General features: G+C 45.2%; 1 protein-coding gene across 1 annotated transcript; it reads left to right on the forward strand.

The window, feature by feature from the left end:
- Positions 1-2,121: 2,121 nt before the first annotated feature.
- Positions 2,122-12,000, forward strand: LOC142591426 (dermonecrotic toxin SPH-like). The gene is made up of 5 exons (XM_075703754.1): positions 2,122-2,563; positions 5,580-5,817; positions 7,704-7,835; positions 9,347-9,466; positions 11,942-12,000. The coding sequence occupies exons 1-5, from the start codon at positions 2,492-2,494 to the stop codon at positions 11,998-12,000; spliced, it is 621 nt and encodes a 206-aa protein (XP_075559869.1). The 5' UTR covers positions 2,122-2,491.
- The last annotated feature ends 1,202 nt before the right edge of the window (positions 12,001-13,202 follow it).

Consider the following 13,202-nt stretch of genomic DNA (forward strand, 5'->3'; position numbering starts at 1 on the left):
GAATCAGGAACACCTTAGACTTCTGCCAAGCAAAGGACCAGGCAGGGTTCCGTAAAGGCTACTCAACAATAGATCGTATTCACACTATCAATCAGGTGATAGAGAAATGTGCGGAATATAACCAACCCTTATATATAGGTTTCATTGATTACGAGAAAGCATTTGATTCTGTCGAAACCTCAGCAGTCATGGAGGCATTACGGAATCAGGGTGTAGACGAGCCCTATGTAAAAATACTGAAAGATATCTATAGCGGCTCCACAGCCACCATAGTCCTCCATGAAGAAAGCAACAAAATCCCAATAAAGAAAGGCGTCAGGCAGGGACATACGATCTCTCCAATGCTATTCACAGCGTGTTTACAGGAGGTATTCAGAGACCTGGATTGGGAAGAAATGGGGATAAAAGTTAATGGAGAATACCTTAGTAACTTGCGATTCGCTGATGATATTGCGTTGCTTAGTAACTCAGGGGACCAACTGCAATGCATGCTCACTGACCTGGAGAGGCAAAGCAGAAGAGTGGGTCTAAAAATTAATCTGCAGAAAACTAAAGTAATGTTTAACAGTCTCGGAAGAGAACAGCAATTTACAATAGGCAGCGAGGCACTGGAAGTCGTAAGGGAATACATCTACTTAGGGCAGGTAGTGACTGCGGATCCGGATCTTGAGACGGAAATAATCAGAAGAATAAGAATGGGCTGGGCTGCGTTTGGCAGGCATTCCCAAATCATGAACAGCAGGTTGCCATTATCCCTCAAGAGAAAAGTATATAATAGCTGTGTCTTACCAGTACTCACCTACGGGGCAGAAACCTGGAGGCTTACGAAAAGGGTTCTACTCAAATTGAGGACGACGCAACGAGCTATGGAAAGAAGAATGATAGGTGTAACGTTAAGGGATAAGAAAAGAGCAGATTGGGTGAGGGAACAAACGCGAGTTAATGACATCTTAGTTGAAATCAAGAAAAAGAAATGGGCATGGGCAGGACATGTAATGAGGAGGGAAGATAACCGTTGGTCATTAAGGGTTACGGACTGGATTCCAAGGGAAGGGAAGCGTAGCAGGGGGCGGCAGAAAGTTAGGTGGGCGGATGAGATTAAGAAGTTTGCAGGGACGGCATGGCCACAATTAGTACATGACCGGGGCTGTTGGAGAAATATGGGAGAGGCCTTTGCCCTGCAGTGGGCGTAACCAGGCTGATGATGATGATGATGATGACTAATGGCTTACACTGGGAATATAGTAAACAAGGAAAGCGAGTTCACATTAACGAATGCGGCAGAGCAAAGGCCTCGGGGCAGTCCGTCGCCCCGATCGGGCACTTGACGAGATCGGTCCGTTGTCTCTCAAGTCTCAGACCACACTGCCCGCTCAGCCGCGCAGATTCTAACCCCCAGCCGCTGGACCTTGTGTCCGGGCTCGGACCACCCGAGCCGCCAGCGCCGCCTCGGCCCGACCCAAACTCTCCCCAAAAACTCCCTTCTCCAGGTGCCGCTACAGCCGCTCGCTGCGCGATTTATGGCGCTCTCCAGAACCAGTGCGCGAGAACCCCTGCCGCTCCCTTTTTCGCCCAACAGCCTCCGGCCACCGCCTTCCCAAAGCAGGCGCTCTCTGGAAGCGGCCCGGGTACAAGCCAACCGCACATCATTGCAATGGAACAGATACACAAAAACAGAGTGGACCCCAGAGAAGTCGAGCAAGCACGCACTTGAACCAAACAAAGAGAATGCGCACATGAGCTTAACCAAGGCGAACATTCACAACGACCTTACACCTTCCCCTCCCCCTTTCCTTTTTAGGAGTAAAGATAGAAAATAAGTACAAAAGTAAAGATATGAAATTCCCGCTCACAGAAAGGAAATCGACAGAGCCACGCAATGGGATTTCCGTGAGCGCCCAAGATAACTTTTGCAGCAACGCTGCCTTGGAAAACAAACAAACAAAAAAAGAAAAGAACGCCCCGAGGAAGGAACTATAACTTTTGCAGCAACGCTGCCTTGGAAAACAAACAAACAAAAAAAGAAAAGAACGCCCCGAGGAAGGAACTCTCCACGTCGCTCAGGACGCCGACACGCACCGTTCTCGCGCTCCTCGCGCCTTCAAGATCGAGAAAGAAAGGTACTCCGACGTTTCGATGGCCACGCTGCGCGGCCTTGAATCGAGACCGCAGGCGTAGTAACTAATCGCGAAGCTTTGAACAGAGAAGCACGAAGCGCGAAGAGGTTGTTGCGCCTGCGTTGCGAGTTCCCATTAGCCATTCTCTCTTTGCAGTGCGCGGTGACACGGGCTGGGAAGTTCCTTGCCTCTGAAGCCAGTGTGTGTTTGTGTGTGTGCCAATAATTTGACGCGTCGTTGTGATTCGGCGTTACGCCGAAGCGAGTCGGTCACCCGAGAGCCCTGGTCGACTGCACGCAAACTTGCTACTTATGTTCCCGTGACTGGACTCGCAGGCGATCTGCAACAGGGCTGTTAAGGAAGCAGCCTAAACAATGGACCTCGCGTGGATGAAGACCCCAACGTGCGCAGCAGTCCTCGTTATTCTCACGATTGCCTTCCGGCAGGTAAGTAGCTCCGGATTGCCTTGTTACCTTGAGTATATGCCCCTTCATTTTACGAATGATTGCTTAGCTGCCCTGCTGGAGATTCTCGCTTCGCTCAGCCTTGCGTTGTGCGCGTCCTGGCTCTGATTATTACTTAGCCTGTTTGCCCTCACTAAGCGATAGCAGCAACGGCCTCTATTTTTGACCCAGTCATCGTCCAACCGTGACAGAGCAAACAGCACAATAACCACGCCTCTTTTTATTTTTGTTTATAATGTCCTAGTAATTTCATGCCTCGTTCTTTCATTCTCTCGATCCTCTCGAATAGTGATTGTCATTTTACCTTGTTAGTGAGCTGCGCAAAATATAACGTAGCTTATCGGGCACCGAAAAGGGGAGGGTGCACCCGAATGCTTAAGATGGAATACAATCGACGGAGAAAGTTCCCAAGTTTAATAAACCGAGGAAAAGCCGTCTAAAGGTATTGCTAGGACCTAGTTAAGACCTGCACTTCTTTCACGGGCGTCTCCACCGGAGGGGCAAGGGGAAGCACTTGCACACTCAACTGTCAAAAGTGGGGCACAAAGTATGTCCTCCCCCTTCACCCCCCCTCCCCTGAAAGCGGGAATTTCCCACTCCAAGCTCGAAAATCCAACAAAACCACATTTCCGTTCAAATTTCCTTTCTGAGTACAGTGGTCACGTAAGTAATTCTTTCTTTTATTACGTATACGGTATGCGTACAATATATAGGCACATAACAATCCTCGTTGCGCAAGCAAGGTATACGGTACACCTTGCTTGGGCAGCGAGGATTGTTACGAGCCTCGCCGCGACGCACTCTAGCATTTGACGGGCGGGAGGCACGCCATCTGTACACGCCCACATTGCGCAGAAGGCTTGCGCTGTGCAGGTGAGCGGCATAACAAATTTAGACGTGTGCTGCTCGGGAAACCACGCTGTTTAGCGACTTATCGTGAGGCAAAGAACTGAAGAAACATTGCTAAAGCACAGCTAAGTGACTCTGCAAGAGAGAGAGAAAGAAATATGTCTTTCATTTCGACCCCTTTTCAAGGGCTTCTGGGCGAGTAATCGATCAGCACAGAGGGAGACAACGCGTGGCAGCACTCACTGAAACGCTGCTTTCTGCAACTGACGGCAGGAGGCGAAACAAGTTTATGCTTGCGCCGTCACAGCAGCAGCTCGCATCGCCATAAGTGCGGGCAATTTTGAACTTCTATCGTAAAAAAAAAAAAAAGGACAGGCAATTAACTGTGCCAGGTGTTATACTGAACGACATAGACCCCAAGATGCTATCTTTCTGCAAAACGTGAGCGAGAACAGTGCAGCGGTGAACGCAAAACCTTTTTTTCCGAACAGGCTCAGCGATATATTCAGGACCCTGAATAGTAACGATCGTGCGTGTTCGCAGAGTGTTCCGCAGACACGGAAGGGTAAAACTCCAAAATAAGTGCACTCAGTGGTCTGCTTTGTCTTCTTTTACAACTCTGCTGGTAGCCCACATTCAGAGTGGAGTGGCTGCTATTTCCTTTACAGCGAGGCTGTTGAGGACTACTTCCCCCAGGGTCGCGACAGCGTGTAGACACAAAATCCAGGAGGTAGTGCAATGCCGGGCCCACCAGCGGTGGAGTGCTCGTGCAGTTCGCCATTAAGGGGAGCACATACGCTGCTTCGCTGGTCACCCTTCTCCACAGAGTGGAACGGCACTGCGTCTTTTCTTTTTCGCGATGCCTTGTTACGTGTTCAAGAATTCACCATCTATGCCAAAGTAAAGGCCGTACCGATTGCTACCGTCTTTGCAATGACTCTTCCCGGCAAAGCCACGGCATACCACCTTGTATAAACTACATACTTTTTCAAGGAACCCACATAGATTACAATATTTTTTCGTGTTTAAGTTCTGAAGAAAAAAAACGGTTATGTAGCGTTGTGCAGGGGTACACTTAGCATAAACCTCTTATCTACACTTCAAGAAAACATGTACCGTCTCTCGCTGATACAAAATTTAAAAAATATTCGCAGCCATTTCGCTTTGTGAATCTGGGCTAACATCGGAGCTGTAAAAATCTTGTAGGTCGCTTAAGCTTCGCCTTTAAGAGCCGAACGCGATAACATTCAAAGATCCCTTACTGCTTTTCACGCTTCCGGGCAACTGCAGCTCATGCACGAAGACGACCAGGTGGCCCACATTCAAGGTGGAATGGCGGCGAATTTTTTCGCTTGCTTCATACGTTCACTTAACTGCATGCCAAAAAGCTCTCAGTACTTTCTGAACAATTGGCTCAAATCAGTGCTGAACGCGTGGATTGATTACCGCCATATTTGCAACGTAATATTCGTATGTGCAAGTTTCTATTTCTCCAAAGGCGGAAAGTAAAAAACAAATTGCAATAGTAAAGCCCAGGAGCTTAATATAATCAAGATGAAGGTCTCCTAGTAGGCATTAAATTCCATCCATGCGCACAACGATACGTATTGTAGTGATTAGACCAAGTAACAGTACGTGCAATGAGCGCACTATTTTGCGCCACGCCGGCATACCACTGCCGAGCAAATTCGTAGTTTCCACCCGGCTGCAACCAATGGAGATGGACTGTAGGCTCCAGGTACCATTCAACTTTCTCTCGTCTTCGTTTTAGTGTTGCGCCTGCTCTATGCCATACATACATTTGTTCTTATGCACGCCTTGCACAGCACCACGTGTACAGTAAGCGTTCACGTGTTGTTGACGCATACAGCAGGTGGACAGTTCGAGCTCTCGTACATACAGTGTCACACAGTGCGCATACACCGCTCGAGCGTAACGTTCAAGTTGGTAACATTTCCGACACACAGAATGCGTCGTATCGCGGGATTAAGAGGCAGCAGCTTCTAGCAACGCCAACTGCCTACCAGTGTCCGATGCGTCTATAAAAAGCGTGCTCCTAATTGTGTTCTCTTATCCTAATCCAATTCTGCGTTGTGTAAGTCCCGTTTCGAACCTTCGTTCACCCCATTGTTTACCGCTGAATTCCCAGGCTGCAGCCATTGACCGGAGGCCCGTGTACAACATCGCCCACATGGTCAACTCTATAGCCAAGCTAGACGAAGCCATGGAGGACGGCGCGAACTCCCTCGAAGCGGATGTCAGCTTTGCGGACAATGGAACGGCGACCAGGTTGTTCCACGGTGTGCCGTGCGGCTGCTTCCGGGCGTGCGACATCCAGGAGGAGGTGCCCCGTTTCCTGCAGTACGTCCGCAAAACTACGAGTGGCCGTAAGTTTAAGGTGGCGATTCTGGCTTGTCAGTGATTTATCGCGAGCACTAGGCGTGGCGCATTGCGGACAAGGACAATAAAAGAATTGAGACATACTTGGCGCTAAGTATGGGCGCACTTGGCGCTAACGAGCTTCGATATAAACTGCCAGCAACGCGCTACGTCTACTCCTCGCAAAAGTAGGCTTAACCTATTACTATCTTTACCGTCGTTCTTCTTTTCTTACTTTCTTTCTCTCTTTCACTTCTTTCTGACTTTCCTTTACAGCTTTGGAACGGGAACGTCGTCGCCATTTAAACAATTTAATTTCTTAACTTAAAGATTTCATTATCCGATATTGCTTATAAATATGCCAGTTTTTTTTTTTTTTTTGCAGTTCTCAGAAAATCTTAAATATACTACTCGCCAGTGACAGACAATTCTGCTTTTTAAGCTCGGTATCATCCTTTGAAAAGGCAGATCTTATTTGCTTGTGAAACGAAAAGTAATGAATTAATAATCCGCACAATTATTTCCACTAATCCATTCTTAAGCCAAGAACATTAAGGCACTATACTGCAATTTACGGACTGGATCTGCTGAGCTCCCAAGACCGTATCCATGTCAAGGAATACTGATTTCCTCCCTATAGTTTAAGATATGCATAACAATATTGCACTACGAAATGCACTTGTGTTCCAGAAAAACTTCATACTCTACTGCTTAAGAGGGGCCTATTGTTAAAAAAAAAGTTTGTGAAACAATGCATATGTCCACAAGTCTGACGGTGCTTATCTATAAATGGAGCTATGGTTACGAAATTTCTTTCATATGATTGTACCTTATGAAATCACTTGCCTCATTTGACTAATCAGTATGTACCCTGAAGTGATTATTTATTCCATACATTGCAGAATAAAGTTTTCTTTATAGGTTCTCTTGCAGTTGTATGGAGGACCAACTGAATGTAAGTGCGCTACTGCGTGCCATTATATGTGAGCACAGTCAACCTTTATTTTACTCATAGGTTTCCTCAGCATTGAAGCTTATATCTCAATGCGTTATCTATAGAGTGTGAGAGCGACCATGTTGTCCTTCAGAATTATTTTCCCTACTTTGAGTCATTAAATACGTAAGTGTCAGTCAATCCCATCTAACACAATAGGTGCCTACTACTTACTGCTTGCACGCCACAAATCCGTGAGGCCGGATGAAAAATGGATCCGCACTGAGTCACTAGACACACGCGGGAAACTTAACTGCCTAACATTTACTCATTGTATCTCAGTGATGCCTCTTTTGGCCGTTGTCATATCTTTGCAGCACGTCATGTCTCATCTAGCACAGATGATGCGCATAAAGGTCAACTTGAGTTTGCGAGAACAAAAAAAAAAAGAAAAAGGAATTTTCTCTTGTTCTGTCGATTGCTAAGTCGAACGCATTACCGCCAAACATAGCCACGATAACGAGTTCATCTTCTTTTCGATCGGCATTACTAACCCATTAAGAAGGCGATGTTTGCCGGCTTATTCTGGTGATCTCCATTTACTTTCCGTTTATTATGTCGCATTTGATCCCTCGACTTTTGTGCTTCGATACGTTGGCTTTATTTGATAGTGTCATATTATTGCGCACCAGTTACCTTGAATTTGCTGATCATATCCCTTTCCTTTAGCTACTTTGACTATCGGGCTTGTTCTAAACATTTGTACTTAGGTTGTTACCTTTTAGTTCCTTGTGTTTCGACTATGCCCCCTCCCTCTCCCTATGTAATGCCCTCTGCTCTGCCCTTAGGGAAAATAAATGAAAGGAAATCAGTATTCAGCATGAGGTGCATATAAACGTAAGCCAAAGTGCGGACTGTGCAATGCATGGCTTCCCACTATATTTCACGCCTGCCTTTCAGGTGGAGCGAAATACAGCGATCGACTAGCCCTTCTATTCTTGGATCTCAAAGTAGGCAACGTCGCAGAAAAAGAAAAATACCGGGCAGGCGTTGACATCGGGCGAACGCTTCTGCGTGACCTCTGGTACCGAGGTAAGTTCATTTTTCAGCATTTATCTATTTCTACTGTCTGATTTATGTACATATCCTTCGGCATGAATGCAACCATATAGAAGAGTTTATCGTCGGAGGGCGATGACTCCTTCACTTGCTTATTTGAAAAAAATTACGCGGACAATTATATAGGAATTGTTGGACTGGTTAATACCAGAAATACCAAAACGTAGATCAACACTAGTCACTGCTAGCAGATGAGATGTTTCTTGAACACTCAATGCGCAGATAATAATACATAAACGTGTACGCGTCGCTTATTCAAAGTACCTTTAGGAATGCCACGAGGCGTATACTGCGGCTAAATAAGCTTAGGACACTTTCGTTATGCAAAGTCTTCTAAACTGTTATGTGGTATCATCACGAGAGAGTACGATAAAGTGGGTTGGTTAGGAAACTACTAATTACGCTCCCCAGTGACGACACTGAACTTTCCCTTCAATAGTTCAGTTTTTCAAGGTGTAATTAGAGAATTGAACTTCTCTTCTGTTTACTAAAATGTACTAAAAGAAGTTCACTATATTTAAATACATTCTTAACAAGTTACACGCATTTATATACTCTGGTAAAGCCGTAATGCGAGTTATGTCTAATTCGAAAGCATCATATGCCCCATTACGCGAAAAATCTGCCGTTGTAGTCGACGGTGTGACCGAACGATGGTACTAAAATGACAGACGGAAAATAGGAAAACCACATAAAAAAACACTAGAATTGAGGTCAGATTTCTCAGGGAAGTTCCTGTAAACAAAATATCTTAATGTTTTTGAAAAGAACAGCAGCGAAATTTCGGTCTGGGTGGGAATCGAACCTCGGCCTCCGTGGTACGAGACGCGCATGCGCTTCTCCGACGCCATGGTGGCGCCGCGGTTCTGGTTGACTAAATGTGTGCCGAGTGCGTGCGTCATTGTGCACGTCACGTCGTAGTCACATGGCTCACTGTGGCCTAGAGCGTCCGTCGTTGGTCACGTGACGGCACAGCCAATGGGTGGGAGGTGGCGCCACGTCATGAGCGTAAAAAAGGAAAGTCATTAATGTCCTTCGAGTTATGAACTAACTTCTTGTGGGCAAGCGAGTGCGCTGAGACGCTTGGCGCGTTTTAACTTGGTTTCACCGAGGCGCAGTTAAAACGCAGGTAAAAACTTGCGCGGACAAGGAACACGCGGAAAAGGCACTACGCAAAAGCGACTATAATGCTTTCGCATTCCCACACGTAAGCAGCCTTAAGTGTCTCTGGCGAATTTTATTGCGCTTAGCAGTGCTTGCGACGATGTCTTTGTATTCAGTTTATATGTCTACTGCGTTATATGCACAATGCAATAAGTACAACGCTTTGTTAGCTGCTTTGAAATGATGCATGTTAAATTGTCTCTATCAGTTCTCGTGAGCTGTATATTTCCATTCCTGTAACATTCCTTTATATTATCCAATGCCGTGAATAACGAAACAAACAAATACAGCTGCCGATTTCTTTCCTGCGTTCCCTGCAGTTCCTACGTGGCAAGCGGTGAACGTCCTGCTGTCCGTTCCCAGCGTCTCCGACAAAGAGGTTCTGCGAGGAGCAGTCCACACCGTTTCACGTTTCTCGCCGATCATGCTGGACAAGATAGGTAACCATTGTGTAGACTGTCCTGATACTCCGATCTGCGTATGGGCGTTAGCAGGAACATAAGCGAAAAACATTGAATCGTTTATTCAGAACGAAAACAAAGCACTCGCATACCACGGAGATATGAATAAACAAACAGTGATAATATTAGAGAAGTATTGGAGAATATTGGAGAAGTATGGGAGAGGCCTTTGCCCTGCAGTGGGCATAACCAGGCTGATGATGATGATGAATATTAGGTGGAAATTTTCAATCTTACCGGGGGATGGCGGAAGGGGGGGGGGGAGAAGGGTCCGATAAGTTTTACCACACCCATTTCTTCCTCTCCCAATTTCTCTCTTTCTATACAGGATACTTATCTTTAAGACCATACTGTTTCTTTTTTCTTTTTTGCAAAATGTAGTGAAAGCAACGAAGGTGGTGTTTTGCAGATGATTTCCTAAGCGGCCATACTTTGCCGCTAGTAACCTGAGTTTCAGGTAACTAATTACCAAAAATTCATTAACGAGATTTTTATTAGTGCCTTGGGGCAGTTGTCTAAATGTGAATACTCTCTCTGTATACGCTGTCGATACGTAGAATCCTTTCGGGACATTGAGAAACACAGCTGGTTACAGCAGTATACAACGCATTCAGGCATTTGATGAAGGAATAAAGCGCTCGGAACAAAGAATGTAGCCGATGCACTTGACGGGTCCTGAACTTCCTACTTCGCCTACATACTGCCAGAACATTTCTCTTACTATGACATAGTATAAATGAAGTAGCTCAATTATTTCACCGAAGATGTCGGTGAAACCGATTACAAACGCCGTAGAAAGTATGAAAATAAAGAAAAAAAAAGAGGGTTAAGTATTTATTTGCAAAACTCATAATCAAGCCAGCAACGCTGAACTTTCGCCACACATTACACTTAACATGACCCTCTGTTTTAATCAAATGTTGATGTAGCATGACGTCGCGAAACATGGAAACATCGCTGAAAATGGGCATATGACGGTTTCGAGCACAAGCTTAAGAAATTTTTCGCAAATAGTATAATTACTTGACGCTCTCTGAAACGTTGTCCATGCACCACGCATAGTATAACCGCTATAGCATCCGAATGTCAACTTTGTGGCACATTGCGTTCTTTCTAGACAATGGAAGCTGCCTATGTGGCTGGCAAAATATGCTTGCAAAGCCTTCGGTACACCTCACCCATAACATGGCACCTGTTTCGTGCAGATATAGGATTGCTGCCACATTTGCGGGGAATCATTGTAAGCGTTTTAATAGCGTCTCCACACGGCCAAAACGCGAATATTTAATAATAGTCATTTAGTCATTAATTAACCAGCACACTTGAAATGTTTTCTGTGTATTACTCGTAATATTCCCCGCGTTCCAACCAAATATTAGTTAGTTATATAGACAAAGCAGGTTAAAAAACACGGAAACCGAGAAATCAAGCGCTGAAAAAAAATTCACGTCTCCTTTGGTGTCTTCATTTATTTCTTGCGTGCGTTTTCTTTTCTTCAATTTCGCTCCTATAAATAAGTCATGAATCGCCAACTAGCTTATCAGTACGTCTTAACATCTAAATGTAAACTTGGTGAATGATCTACTTCTCCCAAGATATCATTAAACAAGCATATAACATTTTCAAGTCGCACCGTTTCCTTCTCTGTAAATACTTGCAGACAAATGTCGGAAGCGATGCGAACATTAAGAAACGTATTTAAAGGCTAGGTAGCTGCCCGTATAGCTTAGGAATGAAGATTATATTGCTAAATTCCTCTTTCATGGGCTCAGCCATCGGTTATGAGCATTCGCAGAAATTAAGCAAGAACGCTACTTAATAAAAGGCGGATCACGCCCCCACGAACAATTAAATAACAAGCTTTTCGTCAATTGAAAAAAGAATTTACAAGTGAAAACTGACGAAAAACCTAAAGCAAACCTCAGATGGTGGGCGCAGGCCTGAAAATGAAAAATTGGAGCGCAGGGAGGAGGGATCCTGCAACCCCCCCCCCCCCCCGCCGTAAAATTTTGGCGCGGTCTGGAGCTCCCCGAGCCACCTGAGCACCCCGTAGTGGGCGCCTATGGCTAAGTGACCACAGGGAATTGCTGTCAGTCACATGACTTCAGTATAGGCAGAAGAATTGTGGAAGGACGCCAAAACAATGCAAAAAATGTGCACAGCATGGAGGACCAATGAAGTGGAAGCACAACAAATTTCAACCGATTCGTTACCTTCAATATCGGGCTTGTGTGCTAGATGTAATTTGTTCGAATCCTGCCATCGTGAAATTTTATTAATGTTTATCTCATTGTTTGTTACACAGTACTGTGTTGAAAATTACGAGTTTACGAAGCCGATTGAAGTAAGGCGGACAAAGTTTATGCAAATTCATGCGTCACCCATCATTCCGATGATCGCCAGGCTAAACCTGCCTGTTGCTACAACTCACCACCACCACCATGCTGCTTGCAGCTCCTGTGGGCACTAGCGCCAAGGTCCCTCTAGTCACAGAGTTTCCTATAATATACTAGAGGGAACTCTGGCGCTGCGATGATTCAGCCACCATGGGAATGATGGGAAGCAACATGGATTTGTCTAATCTACGTGCTTGCGGATTCAGAAGTTCTTGTGGATTCGTCTATTACGCTTTGTATGCCTTCATTGTCGTAAATAGCAGAACAATCTATACTTTCCTAAGTGCAGACCACGCTGCGAACACGCACAATCGCCACTAATTGCAACGATTCAGCCTGTCGAAGTGGCCAGATCGAAACGCGTCAAGCGTCCCAAGGCACTGGCTTGCCCGTGATAAATTCATGCGTAATGGTTTAAATATCGGGCGTCTGTGATTAGAGGTCCTGTGTTTGAATTCTGCCGTCGGAGATTTTATTAATGTTTATTTAATTATTTATTACTCACTATATTGTTGAAAATGAAGAGTTTACGAAGCCACGAAGCCGTTTGAAGCCAGAAGGACAAAGTTTAGGCAAATCCATGTACTTCCCATAATTCCCATGCTGGCCCAATCGCTCCCATTCAGCTCCCGTACAAATTAGCGCCAGAGTATCTTCTCGTAATTATTGTATGAAACTCTATGTGGCCAGCAACCTGAAAATATGCATCGTATAACATCGATTTACACAATGCCTAGGTTCTGCACAAATTATTTTTACGTAAAATCTCGCCGGTGGTGTCCAAATCCCTATCTTGCGACGGCTTCCACCGGGTAACTGAAGCACATCTCAAATTCGATGCTTTTGCTCGCTATATGTGCCCGAAGCGAATGCAGAAGCTGGAAACACATCATGGACGTCGTGTTTTGACCACCACCTATAGGGTAGTAGAAAGAAGGTTACGCGCTTTCTTTTCGTTAATTATATGCAGAAGCCCATCCTTAACCTGGCTCTTGTGTTTGACGAGGGTATGAGGTATTTTTACGTAACGTTTTCCTCGATTGCTTTAGTTTACGTGAGGTAACACAGCGGGAGAATACGAGCAAAGCTTTACGTTTGCTTGTCTTTTTTTCTTTTTACCTTGGCAACTGCAGAACTGTATTCAAGTACTTTACGCTGACATAAAGACGCCACTTTCTTTGACTACGCCGGTATCTTTACAAGAAACTTTTTGACAAAAGTATTCAGATAAAACCTTTAGCTTGTGGAACATGTGCATGTGGAATAGCGGCAATCGAACGCTTTTAATTTCGCACATATACAAAAGGGCTGCTATCACC

The sequence above is a fragment of the Dermacentor variabilis genome, chromosome 8 (assembly GCF_050947875.1).
Source record: "Dermacentor variabilis isolate Ectoservices chromosome 8, ASM5094787v1, whole genome shotgun sequence".
In the NCBI taxonomy this organism is placed as follows: Eukaryota; Metazoa; Arthropoda; class Arachnida; order Ixodida; family Ixodidae; genus Dermacentor; species Dermacentor variabilis.

Excerpts from the sequence above, each read along its gene's own strand:
- LOC142591426 (XM_075703754.1), top strand. The coding sequence starts at position 2,492 with ATGGACCTCGCGTGGATGAAGACCCCAACGTGCGCAGCAGTCCTCGTT. Across the intron at positions 2,564-5,579 it reads TCACGATTGCCTTCCGGCAG|GCTGCAGCCATTGACCGGAG; the intron begins GTAAGTAGCTCC and ends CTGAATTCCCAG. Across the intron at positions 7,836-9,346 it reads GCGTGACCTCTGGTACCGAG|TTCCTACGTGGCAAGCGGTG; the intron begins GTAAGTTCATTT and ends CGTTCCCTGCAG.